At 42.2% G+C, this 23093-nt stretch overlaps 1 protein-coding gene and 1 long non-coding RNA gene across 2 annotated transcripts in view; one reads left to right on the top strand and one right to left on the bottom strand.

The window, feature by feature from the left end:
* The window catches only part of LOC127632341 (collagen alpha-1(VI) chain-like), a 57952-nt gene extending 37958 nt beyond the window's left edge, over positions 1-19994 (bottom strand). Inside the window, 21 exon segments of the mRNA XM_052110888.1 lie at positions 716-761; positions 763-776; positions 1076-1138; positions 1269-1304; positions 1407-1460; positions 1999-2061; positions 2174-2236; positions 4627-4680; positions 6719-6763; positions 6844-6870; positions 6984-7010; positions 7114-7158; positions 12461-12514; positions 12626-12670; positions 12763-12783; positions 12883-12903; positions 13158-13271; positions 14876-15035; positions 17534-17734; positions 17883-18012; positions 19722-19994. Of these exon segments, the coding sequence (XP_051966848.1) occupies positions 716-761; positions 763-776; positions 1076-1138; positions 1269-1304; positions 1407-1460; positions 1999-2061; positions 2174-2236; positions 4627-4680; positions 6719-6763; positions 6844-6870; positions 6984-7010; positions 7114-7158; positions 12461-12514; positions 12626-12670; positions 12763-12783; positions 12883-12903; positions 13158-13271; positions 14876-15035; positions 17534-17734; positions 17883-18012; positions 19722-19812 (1374 nt within the window). The 5' untranslated portion in view covers positions 19813-19994.
* LOC127632342 (uncharacterized) lies at positions 10963-12075 on the top strand. Its single transcript, XR_007969082.1, has 3 exons — positions 10963-11073; positions 11258-11624; positions 11717-12075. It is a non-coding gene; the product is annotated as an uncharacterized LOC127632342 (long non-coding RNA).
* Positions 19995-23093: the final 3099 nt, after the last annotated feature.

Consider the following 23093-nt stretch of genomic DNA (forward strand, 5'->3'; position numbering starts at 1 on the left):
TATAGCATGTTTTCATAAAAAAAGTCCCGTTTTGATATCGCATGTGTTCATAATAAAAGTCCCAGTTTGATATCACATGTTTTCATAATAAAAGTCCCGTTTTGATATCGCATGTTTTCATAAAAAAAGTCCCGTTTTGATATAGCATGTTTTCATAAAAAAAGTCCCGTTTTGATATAGCATGTTTTCATAATAAAAGTCCCATTTTGATATCGCATGCTTTCATAAAAAAAGTCCCATTTTGATATCGCATGCTTTCATAAAAAAAGTCCCGTTTTGATATAGCATGTTTTCATAAAAAAAGTCCCGTTTTGATATCGCATGTGTTCATAATAAAAGTCCCAGTTTGATATCACATGTTTTCATAATAAAAGTCCCGTTTTGATATCGCATGTTTTCATAATAAAAGTCCCAGTTTGATATCACATGTTTTCATAATAAAAGTCCCGTTTTGATATAGCATGTTTTCATAAAAAAAGTCCCGTTTTGATATAGCATGTTTTCATAATAAAAGTCCCATTTTGATATCGCATGCTTTCATAAAAAAAGTCCCGTTTTGATATCGCATGTTTTCATTTGTACTCCTGCACAAATAACTCAATTACTGTTTGGCTTGAACTGCTCTGAATGATTCAGTGAGCGAGTCATTGGATCGATTCAGACTCATGAGTAAAAGTTGTTCTTCCGTGGGGCTGTAAAGTCAGTAGAAACTCACCGGGTCTCCATTCGGCCCTGATGATCCCTCACGTCCCTGCTCTCCCTGGGCCCGGCTCCCCCTGCCGGAGTTAAAGAGCCACATTAACTTCAATTCATTTTCAAACTAATGTTTTACTTTTTGAGTCAAAAGCCATTTATAGAACAGATTCATTCATCATACATAACTACTCTGTTTGAAACGACACTTACATCTATGCATATAATATGTCAGATGTGTTTAATGTGTAAAAGCATATATGATTTACAAGCTCATTAATAAACTTGAATACGCTTAAATGTGCCACCAATAATGACGTCATGATGTTCGATATGAGCAGAATGTCATGTGCTGATGCATTGTGGGACAGTTGCTACTCACAGGTTCACCTTTGGGCCCTCTGTTGCCACGGGAACCTTGTTCACCCTTCTCACCAGGTGTGCCCTACAACAGAAAAACAAGTGAATATCTTCATTATCGGAGCATCCCGTGTAAGAAACACAAAAAGACGCAGAGCATAAAATACAGCGAAGAAAATGCACTGATTGAAATAACAGAGTAAATACTCGCTTACTCTGTCTCCTGGTGGCCCATTTGCCCCTGGTATCCCCTGACAAAGAGAGGAGGAAATGGGCACAACTGTTAGAGAACACAAAAGTCTGCCCATCATTGCAGTGCACGAGTCTCTGTGAGAAACTAAGAAAACACTTACGTCATCTCCTCTCTCGCCTTTATCACCATTGGCACCACGAGGACCCTGTTCTCCCTGAAACAACAAACACACTGGAAGTTTAGAAAGCCCAATGTACTCTGGAAACTATACATCATTATGTGACGATCTCTGTTATATATAGCTACTTAAAATAGTGATGGATTTATTCATACAGAAGCCCCAACAGAGCAAAAGTTGTGAAAAATGTGCAAAAAGTGCCAGGCGCCATTGGGAGCAACTTGGGGTTCACTGACTTGCCCAAGGACACTTCGGAATGTCAAGTCATGTGGGCCCGGAATCGAACCACCAACCAGTACCGCCACTCCCAATAACTTGCCCCAAACTTGTGGCAACCTTGCCGCAAACTTGCCCCATACTTGTCCCAATAAGCAGACTATGCCATCTGCGTAGGGCACCAACTCCCTAGGGGGGCACCATCTTATCCTAGGATGGCACCACAAAGTCCACCGGCTGCACTTACTCACATGTTATATGTTATTCAAGGACCCGAAAGCAGTTGCAGAACACAGATGATCGCTTCACGCTCCGTTGTAAGATTAAAGAGCAATTCAATTAAACTGTGTCTCCGTACCTTGTCCCCTGAGGGTCCATAGTTACCAGGTCTTCCCGGGTCACCATCTCTGCCAGGATCTCCCTGAGGCAACATACAAACCCAACAGAAATGAGTTCATACAGACATACAGTACAGAAATTGATTGGGTAATGAGTTTGTGATTGATTGATGGTGTCTGATGATCGTCTCTTACTCTCTCTCCTTTGCGTCCATATTGTCCGTGGTCTCCTTTAGGACCTGGTTCTCCCTGCAAGCCCTATAAGACCCAATGAGATAAAACCGGCTTATTTATGATTAAAGAAGAGCACTGAAGCATATCTCACACTTTTCTTTATTACAGAATGTAAACGAGGAGCAAACAGTCTGCAGAGAGAGCAGGCCGGATGCCACATTTGTTAAATATTTGGCTGTTCAAGAGACAAACATCCTGGAGTCCAGATGCAGGCAAAACTGAGTGGAAACAGTCGCTCATAAAACTGACAGACAAACCGAACAGCCTATCAGCATCGCTCAAGGGGGACGGATCAGTCGCAGTCCTCTTCAGTTGGTTGTGTATGGAACGAGACGAACATCCCCTCAGCTAATTGACCCTTGACTAAGCCCCACCTTAAAAATGTTACTCACCAATCCTACCTTAGCAACTCCGCTTAATAGTGTGCATCTCAATAAGCTTCCTAGTCCGGCATTTGTATGGCCGGTCCCAATCGCAAAATTGTTCCAGTGCACTAAAACGTTTGAATAGCAAATATTACCAGTGTGCGCTGTAACCAGGGAGCGTCGTTGTTTACTGTGTTGAGCTACTGGACCCACCGTCAGGTCCTCTGAAATCTTTCAGATCATTAGAAGACGAGCAAGTGTAAAATTATGAAATCAAAGGCTTTTTTCTCTTTAAAAGAGATCCTCCATAATGTGCATGAAAGGAAAACTGTCCATTCAAAATGTAAGTTTTAAGAAGATTAAAAATGCACTCTCTTGCAATTTTATTTCTTCATTTGTGTCATTTATCTTTCATTATAACACATTTTAATACCAACCAAGAAAATGCATGACAGTGTCTTTTATTGAGCAATCCTCTTACAAAAATAGAGAGTTCTGGCAAACTTGCTGCACAACTTATTGCAAACTTTGCAACAGACTTGTGGCAAACTCGCCCCAAACTTGTGGCAAACTCGCCCCAAACTTGTAGCAAACACGCCCCAAACTTGTAGCAAACTCGCCCCAAACTTGTAGCAACCGTGCCCCAAACATGTAGCAAACTCGCCCCAAACTTGTAGCAAACTCGCCCCAAACTTGTAGCAAACTTGTAGCAACCGTGCCCCAAACTTGTAGCAAACTTGCCCCAAACTTGTAGCAACCATGCCCCAAACATGTAGCAAACTCGCCCCAAACTTGTAGCAAACTTGTAGCAACCGTGCCCCAAACTTGTAGCAAACTTGCCCCAAACTTGTAGCAACCGTGCCCCAAACTTGTAGCAAACTTGCCCCAAACTTGTAGCAACCATGCCCCAAACATGTAGCAAACTCGCCCCAAACTTGTAGCAAACTTGTAGCAATCGTGCCCCAAACATGTAGTAAACTTGCCCCAAACTTGTAGCAAACTTGCCCCAAACTTGTAGCAAACTCGCCCCAAACTTGTAGCAAACTCGCCCCAAACATGTAGCAAACTTGCCCCAAACTTGTAGCAAACTTGCCCCAAACTTGTAGCAAACTCGCCCCAAACTTGTAGCAAACTCGCCCCAAACATGTAGCAAACTCGCCCCAAACTTGTAGCAAACTTGCCCCAAACTTGTAGCAAACTTGCCCCAAACTTGTAGCAAACGTGCCCCAAACTTGTAGCAAACTCGCCCCAAACATGTAGCAAACTCGCCCCAAACTTGTAGCAAACTCGCCCCAAACATGTAGCAAACTTGCCCCAAACTTGTAGCAAACGTGCCCCAAACTTGTAGCAAATTCTCCACTCATTATTTTCACATGCAAATGAGCTTTGCAGCAAACTCTTTATTGTCATCAAAGGTTTATTGTCATCAAAGGTTTGCTGCAGGTTCATCACTAATGGTGAAGAGCTACAAACGTCTGGCAAACGTGTGGCGAATCACAAGCACATTTTGCATGTGAATATAATGAGTGGGAAATGTGCAGCATGTTTGTCAGAACTCTAGATTGTTTGTAAGGGTGTTACTGATTAATAACAGCAGCATTTAAACACGCAACCGTGTTATTGTGTCGCAGGTGACCAAGTCATAAGTGTCCCAAAGTTAGTGGATCAAAATACGAATTTGCGTTCACGACATACTGATTCTTGAGATGACATGCACCCATTGTAAGTCGTGTGTGTTTTAAATGGAATTTTACAGAAATTATCCCAAAATATGGATGTGCAGCATTCACATATAACTTCAGCGAGGACACCTACACAAGCACATGTTACTGAAATTAGCCCCAGTCACAGAAATCTCCCATTCACTCATGTGGGACGCTGAGCAGCTCGTCTGAGAGACCGACAGTGACCAACGGGGGCGGAGCTTAGCAAAGGGATAATTATCTTCTGATATAGACCTATAACCAATCTCAAATGCTTCTGGATCACAGTAGTATGACATCACACACTCGTGGTTGTTCATAAACTCAAGGTGCCGGTTCTACTTACATCTGGCCCAAGTGACCCTTTGCAGCCTGGAAGACCAGCAAACCCGGGCTCACCCTACGAAATACAAACACAAGAAACATCAACAGACTTCTTCATGGAGGGAGTCAAACACTGTGTGGAGGGGTGTGGGGTCAACACCAAAACTGTGTCTAATTAACTTCAGGATGACATCACGCTAACAGACAGTGAGGAAACACAGAGACATTTAAAAACAAGACAGATGTGATGTAGAGAAAGAAGAAAACAACAGAACATGATCTATGTGGCAAATCATACAGTGCAGATGTCAAAGATGACAAGAGCTCCGTGCTGGATATTTACTTAGGGTAAAACAACCCCCAGGTCAAGGACAAAGTTAAGTCAAAGGTCAGAGACACAAGACTTGCTATTATACAAAAGGGAAGATGCATTTAAAGGGACAGTATACCCACAAATGACAAATCTCTCGTCATTTGCTCACCCTCATGCCGTCCCAGACGCATGACATGAGAGTGAGTAAATAAATGTAATGGGTGAACTGTCCCTTTAAGAGACGACACGAAGCAGAAATGGAAAAGGACAGAATAGAAAGTCGGTGTGTTCTGAAATCTCACACAGGATGCCAGAGAAAGCAGCACAGGAAGAGAAACATCGTTACATTTCAAAATCAAGTGTTCAATTTACATTCTTGGTTTTACCCATCGTTACAATAGTTCACCTAATTTAACGATAATATAATGATCTTTATCATCATCTATAAACAAGCCCAAAAACACTGAAGACTCTTATTTGAAATGTATGCACTCCCACACACACACACACACTACACTCACACACACACACACTACACACGTACGTGCACACAACACACAAAACACACACACGCACACTCCATGCACACAACACGCACACACTCACACTACACACACAGCACACTGACACTACACACACTGACACTACACACGCACACACTCACTCACACAAAGACACCACACACACACACACTCTCACACACTGACACTACACACGCACACTACACACACACACTCACTCACACAAAGACACTACACACACATACACACTCACTCACACAAAGACACTACACGCACACTCACACTACACACACAGCACACTGACACTACACACGCACGCACTCACTCACACAAAGACACCACACACACACACTACACACACACACACTCACTCACACAAAGACACTACACACACACTCACACTACACACACAGCACACTGACACTACACACACTGACACTACACACGCACGCACTCACTCACACAAAGACACCACACACACACACTACACACACACACACACTCACTCACACAAAGACACTACACACACACTCACACTACACACACAGCACACTGACACTACACACACTGACACTACACACGCACACACTCACTCACACAAAGACACCACACACACACACACACACACACACACACTCACTCACACACTGACACTACACACGCACACACACACACTCACTCACACAAAGACACTACACACACACTCACACTACACACACAGCACACTGACACTACACACGCACACACTCACTCACACAAAGACACCACACACACACACACACACTCACTCACACACTGACACTACACACGCACACTACACACACACACTCACTCACACAAAGACACTACACACACACTCACACTACACACACAGCACACTGACACTACATACGCACACACTCACTCACACAAAGACACTACACATACACACTACACACACACACACACACACACACACACACCAAATGACAATCACACACCCAGTCTAATCTTTGCTAACTGCGTCACCATGAATGTTACTTTTAAAGTATTGAAGTTCTGTTTTGCACTTGCGATGTGTGAATTGGAAATATCGTGCAGCGCTTTTTAAATCCCTCACGGACGTCAAGCTCCAAAACAAAATTACCACTAAAGTCGTCCATATGACTCACATGCCGCCTGATATCTCCTTTAGTGTTCCAAGGGTTTCAAACCTCATGAGGGTGAGTAAATGATTTCCAATGAATTTACATTTTTGGGTCATTTATTTCTATTGCAAAGAGCCGGAAAAGAGCACTCACCTTACGTCCATCGGTGCCATCAAGCCCCCGCTCTCCTTTCTCTCCCTGAAAGAACGATTGACACTCATTTCAGTTTGACAAACGACAAGAACGGGAGAGACTCTCATTCAACAGCTTCATCTCACCTTGAAGCCTCGGTGACCTCGATCTCCCTGCAGACGCAACACAAGAGTGTATCAGTGACACATTCAATAAGCCGCTCGTGGAATGTGTTCGGAAAACATTCCCAATGAATCAAAACAGGAAGCTCGGAGTTTTATTTCACCTTATGGCCTCTTATTCCTTGGTCTCCCTGGAAGAAAAGGAAACCGTTACAGATTAATGTTTCAGCAAAAACACACAAATATAATCAGAATGTAAATATTTATGAGAGAGAGAGAGAGAGAGAGACAAACCTTCATTCCTTGGTAACCGACTGGACCGGGATCACCAGCACTTCCCTAATAGGGAAAAACAAAAAGAGGCTTTTGAGACGTGATGCAGAGATGCCAACTATTTGGATGCTCCATTGACCTCTTTTTGTGTGCTGTTATTATTAAAACAGACCCGACGTCCCCCAAAGATAGTACAACCTGAGATCAGCTGCATTGTGGGAAATTAAACACAATAAATGTAAATTTTTTTGTGTTTATGTAAAAATGCAAAAAGGTTTCTGTGAGGGTTTACGGGACAGAAATTATTGTAAGATCTGCTAAAATCCATAAAGTGCATGAAAGTCTATGGAGAGTCGCAACAATGATATTTATTATATCTGTGTGCATGCGTGCGTGTCTGTGTCTGTTTGTGTTTGTGTCTTTGCGTGCGTCTGTGCGTGCGTGTGTGTGTGGTTGCATGTGTGCGTGTCTGTGTGTGTTTGTGTCTGTGTGTGCCTGTGTGTGTGCGTGCCTGTGCGTGTGTGCCTGTGTGTGTGCGTGCGTGCGTGTCTGTGTCTGTTTGTGTTTGTGTCTTTGCGTGCGTCTGTGCGTGCGTGTGTGTGTGGTTGCATGTGTGCGTGTCTGTGTGTGTTTGTGTCTGTGTGTGCCTGTGTGTGTGCGTGCCTGTGCGTGTGTGCCTGTGTGTGTGCGTGCGTGCGTGTCTGTGTGTGCCTGTGTGTGTGTGTGTGTGCGTGCGTGCGTGCGTGCGTGTCTGTGTGTGTCTGTGTGTGCGTGCCTGTGTGTGTGTGTGTGTGCATGCCTGTGTGTGTGTGCCTGTGTGTGCCTGTGCCTGTGTGTGTGTGCCTGTGTGTGCCTGTGCCTGTGTGTGTGTGTGCGTGTCTGTCTGTGTCTGTGTGCCTGTGTGTGCGCCTGTGTGTTTGTGTGTGTGTGTGTGCACCTGTGTGTGTGCGTGCGTGTCTGCGTGTGTGTGTGTGTGTGTGTGTGTGTGTGTGTGTCTGTGTGCCTGTGTGTGTGTGTGTTTGTGTGTGTGTGTGTGTGTGTGTGTGTGTGTGTGTCTGTCTGTGTGTGTGTGTCTGTCTGTGAGTGTCTGTGTGTGTCTGTGTGTGTCTGTGTGCGTGCGTCTGTGTGTGCCTGTGTGTGTCTGTGTGTGCCTGTGTGTGTCTGTGTGCCTGTGTGTGTCTGTGTGTGCCTGTGTGTGTCTGTGTGTGCCTGTGTGTGTCTGTGTGTGCCTGTGTGTCTGTGTGTGCCTGTGTGTGTCTGTGTGCCTGTGTGTGTCTGTGTGTGTCTGTGTGTGTCTGTGTGTGCCTGTGTGTGTCTGTGTGTGTCTGTGTGTGCCTGTGTGCCTGTGTGCCTGTGTGTGTCTGTGTGTGTCTGTGTGCCTGTGTGTGTCTGTGTGTGTCTGTGTGTGTCTGTGTGTGTCTGTGTGTGTCTGTGTGCCTGTGTGTGTCTGTGTGCCTGTGTGTGTCTGTGTGTGTCTGTGTGCCTGTGTGTGTCTGTGTGTGTCTGTGTGTGTCTGTGTGTGTCTGTGTGTGCCTGTGTGTGTCTGTGTGTGCCTGTGTGTGTCTGTGTGTGCCTGTGTGTGCCTGTGTGTCTGTGTGTGCCTGTGTGTGTCTGTGTGCCTGTGTGTGTCTGTGTGTGTCTGTGTGTGTCTGTGTGTGCCTGTGTGTGTCTGTGTGTCTGTGTGTGCCTGTGTGCCTGTGTGCCTGTGTGTGTCTGTGTGCCTGTGTGCGTCTGTGTGTGTCTGTGTGCCTGTGTGTGTCTGTGTGTGTCTGTGTGTGTCTGTGTGCCTGTGTGTGTCTGTGTGCCTGTGTGTGTCTGTGTGTGTCTGTGTGTGTCTGTGTGCCTGTGTGTGCCTGTGTGTGTCTGTGTGTGTCTGTGTGCCTGTGTGTGTCTGTGTGTGTCTGTGTGTGTCTGTGTGTGCCTGTGTGTGCCTGTGTGTGTCTGTGTGTGTCTGTGTGTGTCTGTGTGTGCCTGTGTGTGTCTGTGTGCCTGTGTGTGTCTGTGTGTGTCTGTGTGTGTCTGTGTGTGCCTGTGTGTGTCTGTGTGTGCCTGTGTGCGCCTGTGTGCCTGTGTGCCTGTGTGTGTCTGTGTGCCTGTGTGCGTCTGTGTGTGTCTGTGTGCCTGTGTGTGCCTGTGTGTGTCTGTGTGTGTCTGTGTGCCTGTGTGTGTCTGTGTGTGTCTGTGTGTGTCTGTGTGTGTCTGTGTGTGTCTGTGTGTGCCTGTGTGTGTCTGTGTGTGTCTGTGTGCCTGTGTGTGTCTGTGTGTGTCTGTGTGTGTCTGTGTGCCTGTGTGTGTCTGTGTGTGTCTGTGTGTGTCTGTGTGTGCCTGTGTGTGTCTGTGTGTGTGTGTCTGTGTGTGTCTGTGTGTGTCTGTGTGCCTGTGTGTGTCTGTGTGTGTCTGTGTGTGTCTGTGTGTGTCTGTGTGCCTGTGTGTGTCTGTGTGTGTCTGTGTGTGTCTGTGTGTCTGTGTGTGTCTGTGTGTGTCTGTGTGTGTCTGTGTGTGCCTGTGTGCATAAATGAGTTCATTAATAAAATAATGAAGGTTAAAGAATAAAACATGCAGAAAATATAATGTGAAAGTAACAGAGAAGATCATTTGCACGTGTTGAAAAGGTTTGCTATGATTATTATGTCTACACAATCAGAATTCACTGTAAAATAAAGAGATAACTGGCTCAGTTCCTGTTCACCGTTTAATAGATGAACTGGGTAAAATATTTCGAGTGCATCATTGTGACAGATCCTGAAGTAGTAACGGCTCTTCAGCTTTGATTTGATTATTAACAAAGAGACCCGAGGACACATGGAACATTTCCTAGACGCAACTATTTCATCCTGTTGTCCAAAATATTCACATTCTAAATAAATAATGTTAATAACGATATAAGGTTTATATTTTCCCTGACAGCTGTTTATTTAGACATTATTAAATGCATTCTTACTACACTGTTAAGTTGGAGTCATGACAATCAATAATAACTATATAAATAAAACAAAAGCTTTACAAGTGCATGATGCTAGATGACATCCCACTGCTTGTTAGGAGCCTTTTAAAGCCTTTTTTACCATCAGATGTTTATAGAATCCACATTTGCAAGGAGAAAGGAAGGGAGAAGATTACATGATGCAATTAAAGGCAACACTCATTATCAGAGTAATCAGAACAGTGTTGTGTGTGGCTGCATGACTTCAGGTATCGTTTGGAAGTAAAAACCCAATTCAATTTGTTCCATAGGAGAATTACTTTTTAACGACAACTTATACCTTGTGCGACCCTGCGTCCACATTTGTGGACGTTGTATTTTATCTTTGCTATACACAACGCATAATTGTAATTCATTTAAATGACTGAATACTGTTCACAAGACTCTAAACTGTGATTTAAGGGTTAATCTTCTGCCACACCGAGTCACGTGACACGACAGCTTGACGACCATTTCTGTGAAGTGCTCCTACAGGTGCAGAGTGAGCAAAAGTGCCTCTGTTTGGTTGTAAAGAGGAGAGTCTCCAGTTTAATTTGATACGCCGCTTTAAAAAATCCATGAATGTTTCTCGTGTCAGCGCGCTGATGAACATGATGTCCACATACGTGGAAGTAAGGACCACGTTCCCTCAAAAGTAGAAAAACATGGGAATTATTCTGAATAACATTGTGGGTCATTAATTACTATATATTTAGTTCTATTTGCTTTTGTTATCACTGTACAGTTCTATACATTAACATTAATAAATGCATTCCTATATATAATGTACATTATCACATTGAGAATAAATGTGTTCATGCAAAAGCTGATAAATGTGTCTTTCAGAGCCTTAATATGGAGTTATGATGAAAATAAGATGCATTTCTAACTGTTCTGAGACCAGTGCAGACAGACAGCACACTGGAGGTTAAGTCATGCACTAAATAGGGAGCAAGGGAGCATCCTATAACTCTCCTATAACTGTTCTGAGACCAGTGCAGACAGACAGCACACTGGAGGTTAAGTCATGCACTAAATAGGGAGCAAGGGACCATCCTATAGCTCTTCTATAACTGTTCTGAGACCAGTGCAGGCAGACAGCACACTGGAGGTTAAGTCATGCATTAAATAGGGAGCAAGGGAGCATCCTAAAACTCTCCTATAACTGTTCTGAGACCAGTGCAGACAGACAGCACACTGGAGGTTAAGTCATGCACTAAATAGGGAGCAAGGGAGCATCCTATAGCTCTCCTATAACTGTTCTGAGACCAGTGCAGACAGACAGCACACTGGAGGTTAAGTCATGCACTAAATAGGGAGCAAGGGAGCATCCTATAACTCTCCTATAACTGTTCTGAGACCAGTGCAGACAGACAGCACACTGGAGGTTAAGTCATGCACTAAATAGGGAGCAAGGGAGCATCCTATAGCTCTCCTATAACTGTTCTGAGACCAGTGCAGACAGACAGCACACTGGAGGTTAAGTCATGCACTAAATAGGGAGCAAGGGAGCATCCTATATCTCTCTATAACTGTTCTGAGACCAGTGCAGACAGACAGCACACTGGAGGTTAAGTCATGCACTAAATAGGGAGCAAGGGAGCATCCTATAACTCTCCTATAACTGTTCTGAGACCAGTGCAGACAGACAGCACACTGGAGGTTAAGTCATGCACTAAATAGGGAGCAAGGGAGCATCCTATATCTCTCTATAACTGTTCTGAGACCAGTGCAGACAGACAGCACACTGGAGGTTAAGTCATGCACTAAATAGGGAGCAAGGGAGCATCCTATAGCTCTCTATAACTGTTCTGAGACCAGTGCAGACAGACAGCACACTGGAGGTTAAGTCATGCACTAAATAGGGAGCAATATCCTGGATGTATAATGAACAATTTGATGTAAAAAAAATAAATAAAAAATCAGGCTTTCTATAGTTCAGTATTACCTAAAATTTCACAACTTAGTCCTGCTGTGCACATATGTAAACATTGATTTTTAGGAAAATTATTTGCCCTAGAAAAGAAAAAAAAATATATATTTTTTATTTTAATTTTGTTTATTAGGTGCTACTAGTTACAAATAAAAAAGGGTAAATGGAATTTTTCCCCCATTATGTTATATTTTGTTTTCTTTATTTCTATCATTTGTAACGATGACATCATTCGCAATGCTTCATGGGATTGTAGTTCATTCCCTCATTAAAGACGTTAGCTACGCAGTCTTGTACTTTTGTCTTTTTGTTTGATTATAAAACACTTTTTGGTTTCAAATCAAAGTTTGTAATGTTGTGATCCACTTTGGAGCTAAAAGGATTTAAAGAAACCCCTACGGCTAAAATTAATTGGTAACATACTGACAGCCTTTAAACATCATTATCACTTCTGACAGATAGAAGATGCCAACCTGAACGCCGACATTTCCTTTCTCTCCCGGCATTCCTGGTCTTCCCGTATCTCCCTGCAGGGAAAGAAATAGTGAGTCCACGGCTCTTTGTACATGCTGAGAGTGGATAACTGCTTCAAAATGTTTAATGCGACTGAAAGGATGGATGGTGCTATTAACACTCACTCTGAATCCTGGTTCTCCAGAGGGTCCCTGAGGGCCTCCTGGGGCCTGTGAAGATATGACATGAAACAGAAACATGAAACAGTTATACAGGAATCCATACAGATCAGTGAGGTTCATCGAGAGGGATAAACACTTACATTGCAGTCAAAGGAGCAGCACTGAGGAAAGAATGAAAAGATGCAATTCAAAAATCACCACTGAAAAAAACAAGCATTGCATATTAAAGTAGTGTGCATGAGATGAGGACCGCAACATACCACATCCTTCGTTTCGTTGGTCTGGAAAGGAGAGCAAAAAGAGAGGACAATATTAATAATAATAATAGAGAAAATGAATAAATGTCATTTTTGATGCACTGAACTCGTGTGTTCTGTAACATCTGTAAGGACTGAGCCAACAAACAAACATTTGCACATACAATTTCAAGCACATCACAGGTTTCTTATTCCTTCAATTCATTCTGTTCAAGCAACTCAACTCTTCATGACTCATAAATCCACTGGAGAAACCGTAAATATCCGATGACACTCACAATCATGTTGATGATGGTGCGTATGGTGCTGATTTGTGTGGAACGGGATTTGTCTGCGGCGGTGAAGTTCTGTCTGTAGTTCTGGTCTGTGGCAATGATTGACAGTCTGGTGTCCTGGGAAGAAGACGATGGAAAGGGGAACACAGTTTGTGACAAATCGCATCTGCTTGACAGAACGTCTCTCTCACGCCAGCACAAAACACCTTGAAACATCATTTCTCATGTAGTCTCAGAGATCTAGATATTTCTGACCAACAACCGCCACCTAGATAGGAAAACGTGGCATTAAGGAGCGGGTATATGTGGAATCCTATGGGCAGAAATGGGCATTTCTAGGGCTGTTTATATTTGGCATATTCATTTATTGTGATTAATTATATAAAAAGTAAGTGTCCCCTGACCGGTGCATAAATTCCATTAGTAAAGTGTTTGTTTTGCTACCTTTTTCCTATTTCCTAGTGCATGCAACTTTGTGTTTGAGGCGCGTCAGCAGGGGGCAGTGAGCGCGTCTAAAACTTCACAAGCAGTGCAGCTGCAGAATAAGAGGAGTTCACATGGGGCGCGTTCTTGACAGGTGGGTGAAACACAACAGAATGCATCTCGTGACGTGATTTTCAAAGTTTCGACTACTTTTAACTTGATACAATGTCCTAAAAATGCTACATTTATGGCTCTGAAACCAGAGAAATGCACGTCTGAAGCCAGGGCTGGACTGGGACACGGGATTTTACATTTATGCATTTGGCAGATGCTTTTATCCAAAGTGACTTACAGAGCCCTTATTACAGGGACAATCCCCCCGGAGCAACCTGGAGTTAAGTGTCTTACTCAAGGACACAATGGTGGTGACTGTGGGGATCGAACCAGCAACCTTCTGATTACCAGTTGTGTGCTTAAGCCCACAACTGGTAAAGTGGTGGTGGCGTAGTGCCACCACCACTTTACATAGCAACTGGCCTAAAAGTTGCTGTCCTTTTCTGCATATCGCGGCACCGTTTTATGGTCCGTTATGCATAACGCGGTGGCTCATTTTATCTCATCACGGCCTGTAAAGGGATCAATGGAATGGACGATATAAATAATATTTTAATGAGAAACTTAAAAGACACAAACACACACATGACGGACATGTCCGTAAACGATCTCTCTCTCCCGCACGATCCCCTGCAGTCGACCTTTATCCCTCACGGAGGCTTGATTAGCCTAATATGGGACCGGGTGTGTAGGATCACGACCCGGCCCGCCCTCCGCCCTGCCACATGGCCCATTCCGCCCATTTCGGGGCTGACCCACCAACCCACTCGGTTCTCCCGATGGCCACTCCTACCCTGATCCGCCCCAAAGTGTGTCGGCCCACCTGGAAAATGCCCGATATGCCAGATTACCAGTCCAGCCCTGTCTGACGCATATGCACAACGAGTGACCGTTAACAATAGCACAAGAGCGCGTCCGGTGCAAACAGAACAGACTGATGCAAATGTAGGCTTGTTCAATGATCTGAGAATTAAACAGTATTTTGAGTTCTTCTGCTACTTTTGTATGATCTAATCAATGCGTCACTCCTCTGCCACAACAATGTAATATGTTCGTTGGAACTCAACCTGAATCTCTGAATTGGACAACGTCAGACACTGCAACATTAGCAACGCAATCGATATTCATCTCGCAACAGAAAACGCACATCAGGTAGGTGTAAACTTGTCTTGAGTCAATGGTACCTCCTGGTCAGGTGAGATGGCCACAGCAAACACTTTAATGGCGTGCTGTCGAGCCTCATTTGCGGCCTCCTGGATTCCGCCACATGGCTCCTTGTACCCGGTCAGAGGGTGCCCGTCCGTCACCACCACAATGTACTTATTCTCATGATAGTGGGAGCCCCTGCAGGCAGATGCATTAAAACCAGTTATTTTGCACAAATAAGTCAAATGCAATGGTTACTTGCAGGCTGTTTATAGGGCCTATTTAAAATATATATATTATGTGTACATTTTTGCTGTAGCAGATTTTAACTTTAATTTACTTTTGCACATATTCTGGCCAACTTTTAATTTTCATCGTTTTTTTTTTTTTTTTGCACTAAATAAACATTTATGCATAATTATGAGAGTAAAACGAACTCATTTGAATCACTTTGTTAACCTAAAAACCTTTACAATCTCCAAAAGGGGGCGCTATACCACAAAAAATCGTTTATGCTTAAAATGCTCATGTTGTCATATATATATATATATATATACGTCGGGCATATGTGGTATCGTTAGAAACCTTAGAATCTGAACTTTTCAGAGATAACTATCAATTCTGCATATCTGTTTATTAAAATGACAAAATAAGGCCTTGGGACATTTGCATCGCAACTAAGCACCACCTAGTGGCCATGTGGTACAAATGGTAATATGAATATACAAGTCTTTAAATAGCTTTTAAATCATTTATTAAATGAAAGCTCTCATTCTTAGGAATACAACATTTATTTAACCTAAAAAATTAGCCATTGTTTACTTGTCTGTGAGCTTGCTTGTGCAGTGGTGATTTCTCAGAGCCAGTAAAGCCTTCTCTGCTGGCGTAACATGACTAATACATTTATATTTGTTCATCCTTTCATTCTCAATGTATTTACAGTCGTCATCTAGAAACGAATAGCAAAACATTTTAAGTTTATCCAATCAGAATTTATTCCTCGAAGTGTGACGACTGTTTCACGTCACATGCCTGAAGCAGCACGCGAGTCTGAGCTCCACCCCGTCAGGCCTTCAGAATCCCTCAACAGATTCAGATTCATCAGCCAATCAGATTGATGGATTTGTTCCTGTGGGTGTGGCCTTCTAGCTGGCCTTGAGTGACGCGATCACGCTTTAAGTGACGGCACGAGATCTTGCTGTGGAGTCGCTGTCATCACTGCTGTTATTGTCATTGAGAAAGAGATCCTCATGGATTTAAAAACCCAAAAAGAAACGGGAAAGAAGGGCTTATTTTCACTTCAAGTAAATTGGTAAGTGCTTGAATAGTTGTTATAGCAACATCAGGAGTTTAAAGTGTAAATTAGGCTGCTGGAGCATTCAGTGTCGGATCAAGTTTTGAAAAGTAACCGTGTACACCCTGACGAAACTAAAATTGTTATCGCTTTCTCTTGGTATCTGACCTCCTTGGTTCTGGTTTTCGTGCATGGACTTGTTTTTAAAATTTCAATTGTATTAGTAGTTGACTGCCATGTAATGCATGATACGGCGTCTTATTCATTGTGAAACTGTGTTTTCTGAAGGCCTAGACTTCAAATGCACGGGCCACGGTTGTGCTTGTGTAAATAATCCAATGTTATATCTTAGAAATCCAGAACAAAATAAGCCATCCCGCAGGAAAAGCATGCTAAACAAATCATTGTAATAATATGTTATTGACTATCAATTATAAGATGTTATCGCAAAGGGGAGGATCTCCGCTTTCTAATGACACATATATTGAGCTTCTAGTCCACTCAGAGGCCGAGATACTCAGTGGAAAATTGCGGTGCATGAACTGAGAATTAGACTGAATGTCTATGGAGGAGCACAACTAAAATGGCTAAAATTTGATATAGCGCCACCTACAGTTCAGATCTGCATATTCATCTTATCATATCTCGTGATCATACACACCCGGTCCCGTATTAGGCTTATCAAGCCGAGAGGGATAAGAGTCGACTGCAGAGGATCGTGCGGGAGAGAGAGATCGTTAATGTCCGTCATGTGTGTGTGATCACGACCCGGCCCGCCCTCCACCCTGCCACAGTCACCCTAGCAACCGAGTAGTCTATCTATCTTAAAATTTCAGACCAGGCTTTTTTAAGCCAAACAAAATTTTTGTCCACAACCTTTATCTAGTTCTACTTGCAGTTTTCATGAGCTCATATTGATTGAGACATAAGTTTATTTGTACTTACATTTAAAATAGTTAAAAGTGATTCAAAGAAAAAAGTACAGAAATGTAGATTTTCTTCCTTGGAACAAATACAAAGATTTTTGGTAGAATGACAGCCTCAGTCCCCACTTGCTTTTCTTTCATATAGACTGAGCATGGTGCTAGCAATGCTGAAATCATGGGCTTGATTCCTGATAAAATGTTTACATGTAATGCACTGTAAGTCGATTTATTTAAATGCATTAAAAGCGAATGGTGACTGAGGCTAACATTCTGCCAAACCCCTCCACAGAAGAAGAAAGTCACATGGGTTTTTAACCATATAACTCTGAATAAAGGACAGAATGTTGTGATCTTTAACCATTTGTAATCACATTTGCATTGACCTCAACTGATTTAAAGTCACTTAAAATGCTTTTCTGATGGTATTGTTAATAAGGGTGTATTGGTGTCTATGCATCTTAAAACAATTCACATACGCTCTGAGCAGTTCAGAGATGCCCTCCTTGATGGCACAGTCAGTGTACGTTCCTTTGCCAATGTATTTGATTCTGTCTATGGCAGATTTCAGGTCAGCACGCTTTGTGTTCAGGTCAACCAGTCCCATCACAAGCTCAGTGTCGTCACTGTAATGAAGGGCTCCAGAGTTCCATGTCACATCACGATCACACGGTTGACGCCTGGTAAAAACACCACAAATGAATGCATTCAAATATTATAATCAAGTGCAATGCGATGCTTTTAAAAGCATCCAGCCAAGGGTCAAACTACTGGTCATGATCAGAATGCCGAAATGAAAGCTAGCGTTGCTCTGGATTGATAACATACATGTCTTTCAGTTCATCGATGAAACGTTTCGTGAAGGTCTTGATTTGGTTGATGAAGAAATCTGGTGGATTGGCCCTGAGAGCCACACTTTCAGAGGTGTCCAACACGAAGAACAAATCCACCGGACATACTGCAGGAGGACAGCAGGACAATCATACAATCATGATCCATTAATGAGCAACCATTCACAACTGTTCACAAATCAGTAGCTTCTAAAGTGATCCGATTAAACTAAATGTTCAATCTCTGAAGCCGGAGTTTGGAATGTCGAGCTGTTGATTAAACGTGACTCCATATTCCGGGTTCAATACAAGTTCAGCTCAATGGACATCATTTGTGTCATAATGTCGATTAGCAAAAAATGTATTTCGACTCATCCCTCCTTGTCTTTAAAAAAAGCACAAATGTGTGTTCCAGTGAGACACTTATAATGGAAGTCAATGGGGGACATTTTTGGAGGGTTTAAAGGCAGAAATGTGACGCTTATAATTCTATAAAAGCACTTACATTAATAATTCTAATAAAATGTTGCATTATTTGAGCTTAAATTTTAAATAGTCATATTTACGATCATTCCAGCGTACCATCGCCAAGGCAACGATGTAGTAAAATTGGATATAACTTAGTGATTGTTTTCCGGATTGGCCCCATTGACTTCCATTGTAAGTGACTCACTGTAAACCCAATTCTTATATATTCCATTAAGATTCAGTGTCCACTGTCCATTCTCGATATGGAAGCCCATTTACCCCAAACTTGGGGGAACATAGTTAAGTCATAATTGTGAGATTAATTATTTTGAGATAAAAAAAAAAGAAATTATGATAAATCAAAATTGAGATTAAAGTCATAATTATGAGATAATTGATCAGATACAAATCCATAGTTTTGAGATAAAAAGTCATTATTTTTAAATTAAGTCATATTTAAGAGATAAAAACCAATACAATTATGAGATAAAGATACAATTATGAGATGCTTATAGATGATATGACAATTCTCATCATTTCGACTTCTCATAATTATATAATTTATCTCTTAAATATGACTTATGGATTTGTATCTGATAATTATGACTTCCCAAAGCACAATTAATGTTTTATTTATGAGGAGGAAATGGGCTTCCATAATTCTCCTTTACTTCCTGTTCAAAATGATGCTTAATTTGGGAAATATAATCACCAGCTCCCCCTGTTGGTGGATGATAAACATGACACTTGACGACCTGAGAAACTTGCATCACCTGGGCTGAGTATTGTACCAGTACAGGTGCAGACTGAATAATGAATGCATGTTTATGAGCATGCAGACACGTGTTTAAAGTGTGTGTGTTTTACAAGAAACTGCCCCAATGGCATAAATCAGTCCATCTGAACAAACCTCACCATAACATCCATCTTACATGGACAACCAATCAGATAACTCTGTCTTTACATAAACAACTGAACTCTTGTATCGCTTTGACCACAGTCATATAGCACATTACGCACAGTCAATTTAACAAGTGGCGTAAACCAAGGCCTTTCGGGCACAGACTGGCACAAGGTATCTTCCATACATGCATGAATTTACAGCCAAATCTCACTCTCAGATACTGAACATTAAATGCATCTCAGCCCACAGTGTTTAAATGAACTTATATTTGACATGAGATCAAATGATGTGAATCATTCTGTCTGCACTGTAGTCTTGAGCACCTATATCAATAAGTTACTACTGCTATTGCATACAGTAAATAACGCCTCATCACAACCGACTTTTACGCGCGACACAGCATCTAACATGCAAAACAAGATAGGCCTATAATTAAATACGAGGAGGATAAACTTGTATAATTACCTCTGAATGACTGTCGTGAAGCATCTTGAGCGATGCTCGCTGCCCAAAGTGCGCACAGTACAGCGGTTATTATGTGTCCATTGCGCGCCATTGATCCTGATGTCCTAACTGCACGTTAATCGTGCAAACTGACACCGAGGAAACACACAGAACGGAACTAGTGATGTTAGCAGAGATGAAATAAAAAGAGGATTTTATGAGATGACATGGGGCACTGCAGGACGGCGCGCGCACTCAGAGCGCAGAACGGAATGAAAAGGCGCACATCGAGAGAGAGAGAGAGATGTGCTAGCTATTCACAACGCCAGAGACAGCTAATTCTCTAGAGTGACCCAATGTATTTATTTATACAGTGTGTGTATATTTATTTATCCATCTATTTACAATGCTACATGTGACATGATTTATACATATATGTTTTGTTTGTTTGTCTGTTTGTTTTATTATTTATATATAATATGTTGATGCTTTGGCAACATTGTGTTACACAGTCATGCTAATAAAGCAAATTTGAAATTGAAATTGAGAGAGAGAGAGAGAGAGAGAGAGAGAGAGAGAGAGAGAGAGAGAGAGAGCGAGAGAGAGAGAGAGAGAGCGAGCGAGCAGAGATAGAGAGCAGAGATGCGAGCGAGCTAGAGATAGATAGAGAGAGATAGATAGAGAGAGAGATAGAGAGATAGAGAGAGATAGAGAGAGATAGAGAGATAGAGAGATAGAGAGAGAGAGACAGAGCGAGCGAGAGAGAGCGAGAGCGCGAGCGAGCGAGAGATAGAGAGAGAGAGCGAGCGAGAGATAGAGAGAGCGAGCGAGAGAGAGAGAGAGAGAGCGAGCGAGAGATAGAGAGAGCGAGAGATAGAGAGAGACAGCGAGAGAGAGAGAGAGAGAGCGAGCGAGAGATAGAGAGAGCGAGAGAGGCGCTCTCATCACATGAGGGCGAGAGACTGACCCCTCATCATATTACAGCTCTATTCAAACTCCTATTTTAATTTACTTCTTTTTTTTTTTTTTTTGCTCCTCCCTTCCTCATTGCTCTCTGTTTTTTCCTTTTCGTTTGTATTGATTTGTATTTGTTTATTATTATCATTATTATTCATTTATTGTATATACATGTTGTTGTTTTTATGTTTGTAATGTGTTTATTACTGCTTTGGCAACATTGTACACTGTATACAGTCATGCCAATAAAGCTCATTTGAATTTGAATTTGAGAGAGAGAGAGAGAGAGAGAGCGGAGGAGGAGGGAGGAGTTCTCCATCCGTGCATGACTTTATCCCTGATGCATATTATAACTTAAATTCTTTATATCAACATGCTTCTGATTATTATGAACGCAATTCTCTCAGAGGTGATCTACACATTTATGATACAAGATACATTTTCTTGAGGAGAAAAATGACCAGATATTTTGAAAAAAAAAAAAAATGTTTAAATAATAATAAAGTAGTAAATTAGAAAACTAGAAAAAACTATTTGCCAATAGGATAAGAAAAGAAACTCAATTCAAAGGGAAAATAAGTTTATTTTTCTTGTGTCAAGCAAAAATCCCACATTATATCTTCTGCTTTTCATTTTTATTTCTTGTTCTATTTCAAAAAAGACTTAGTAAAAAAACATTATTATTATTTATTTTATTTTCATTTTGTTTAAATTTGCTGTGGAGCACTGAGTTATACTGTGGTAAAGAGAATGAGACATATCTATGAATTAATGCAGAATGAATGTATGTGTGTGTGAATGAGTGAGAGAGCGCGTGTGAGTAAATGGTCTGCACTTATATAGAGCCTTTTTAAGCCTTAACGGTATTCAAAGCGCTTTACACTGTGTCTCATTTACCCATTCACACACACACACACACACACACACACACACACACACACACACACACACACACACACACACACACACCAATGATGGCAGAGCTGCATGTAAGGTGCTAGTCTGCCATTGGGAGCAACTTGGGGTTCAGTGTCTCGCCCAAGGACACTTCGGCATGTGGAGTCATGTGGGCCGGAAATCAAACCACCAACCCTGAGATTAGTGGCAGACCACTCTCGCCACACTCGTACGGTTACTCGCCTCAATCCGGGTGATGGAGGACATGTCACAGTTGCCTCCGCTTCTGAGACCGTCAATTGGTGCATCTGATCACGTGACTCATTGTGCATGACACCGTGGAGACTCACAGCATGTGGAGACTCATGCTACTCTCCACGATCCACACACAACTCACCACACGCCCCATTGAGAGCGAGAACCACTAATCACCACCACGAGGAGCTTACCCCATGTGACTCTACCCTCCCTAGCAACTGGACAAATTTGGTTGCTAAGGAGACCTGACTGGAGTCACTCAGCACTCCCCCAACTCCAGGTGTGATAATCAGCGTCAATACTCGCCGAGATACCTATTTAAACAGATTTTAAACAGAGTCCCCATGTATGCTGGACAACATCTGCTCTAACATGTGGTCTCATCATCCATTTAATATAATAAATATGTAAATAAATACACAACTTGTAAATATAGGCCTTTCCATCAAAAGGTTTTTTAAGATCATGAACTCGGTCTGGTCAAGTATGAGATCCTACATTAAGACTGTCCTCAATGAATCCAACATCTAATTACAATCAAGTTTTTCTGCTCAATAATTACAGATTCAGTATGTTTCCTTTGATCTCTCGTGTCATTTTGAGGGCTCAAAAATGCATGTAATCAAACAGCTGGTGGTTTGTGAGTCGTATACTGTCATGAACGATCTGGAGTTAATGATCAATGTCTCGATTTACGATGACATCATTACAATGTATCAAGCCCTCAAAAGTGAAGCCAAAACGTCTCGATCGCCCCCCCGGTGACTGGTCCTAGTATAGGTCATAAGCCCCGCCTCCCCATGTTATTCAACGGGACGTGAGACCAACTAAACAATTAAATTACACTTCACATATCTTTTTTCCAAAGATAGTTTCTGTCATTTACTGTCGTTTCTATCACGTTGATGTCATTTCAAGTGTTTGTTTTCAAAATAAGTTTGTTTTTAGTTATTTGATGCTATAAAAACGCTGCTGTGACATCATGATTGACAGCTGTGATTGACAGGTTCTCTGAGCGAAGTAGTCACTGAAGCACCAACTGACTTTTTTTCGGGATCTTCGGAGGACTGAGGTGATTGGAGCTTTAAATTTAATATCTACATTTCTATAATTAATAATTTCACACCGTCATAAGTCAAAAGTCAAAAGGGGCGTGTGCTTGTGATTGATTCAGCGAGAGTGAGGGCGGGGCCTTGATTTCGTGGCATTACTTCCTGCTCACTACTGCGCAGGTCTGATCCCGAAACTGCGCAGACTCAAGTCCCAAGATGTCAGCGCCAT

This window comes from Xyrauchen texanus, chromosome 39 (genome assembly GCF_025860055.1).
Source record: "Xyrauchen texanus isolate HMW12.3.18 chromosome 39, RBS_HiC_50CHRs, whole genome shotgun sequence".
NCBI lineage: Eukaryota > Metazoa > Chordata > Actinopteri > Cypriniformes > Catostomidae > Xyrauchen > Xyrauchen texanus.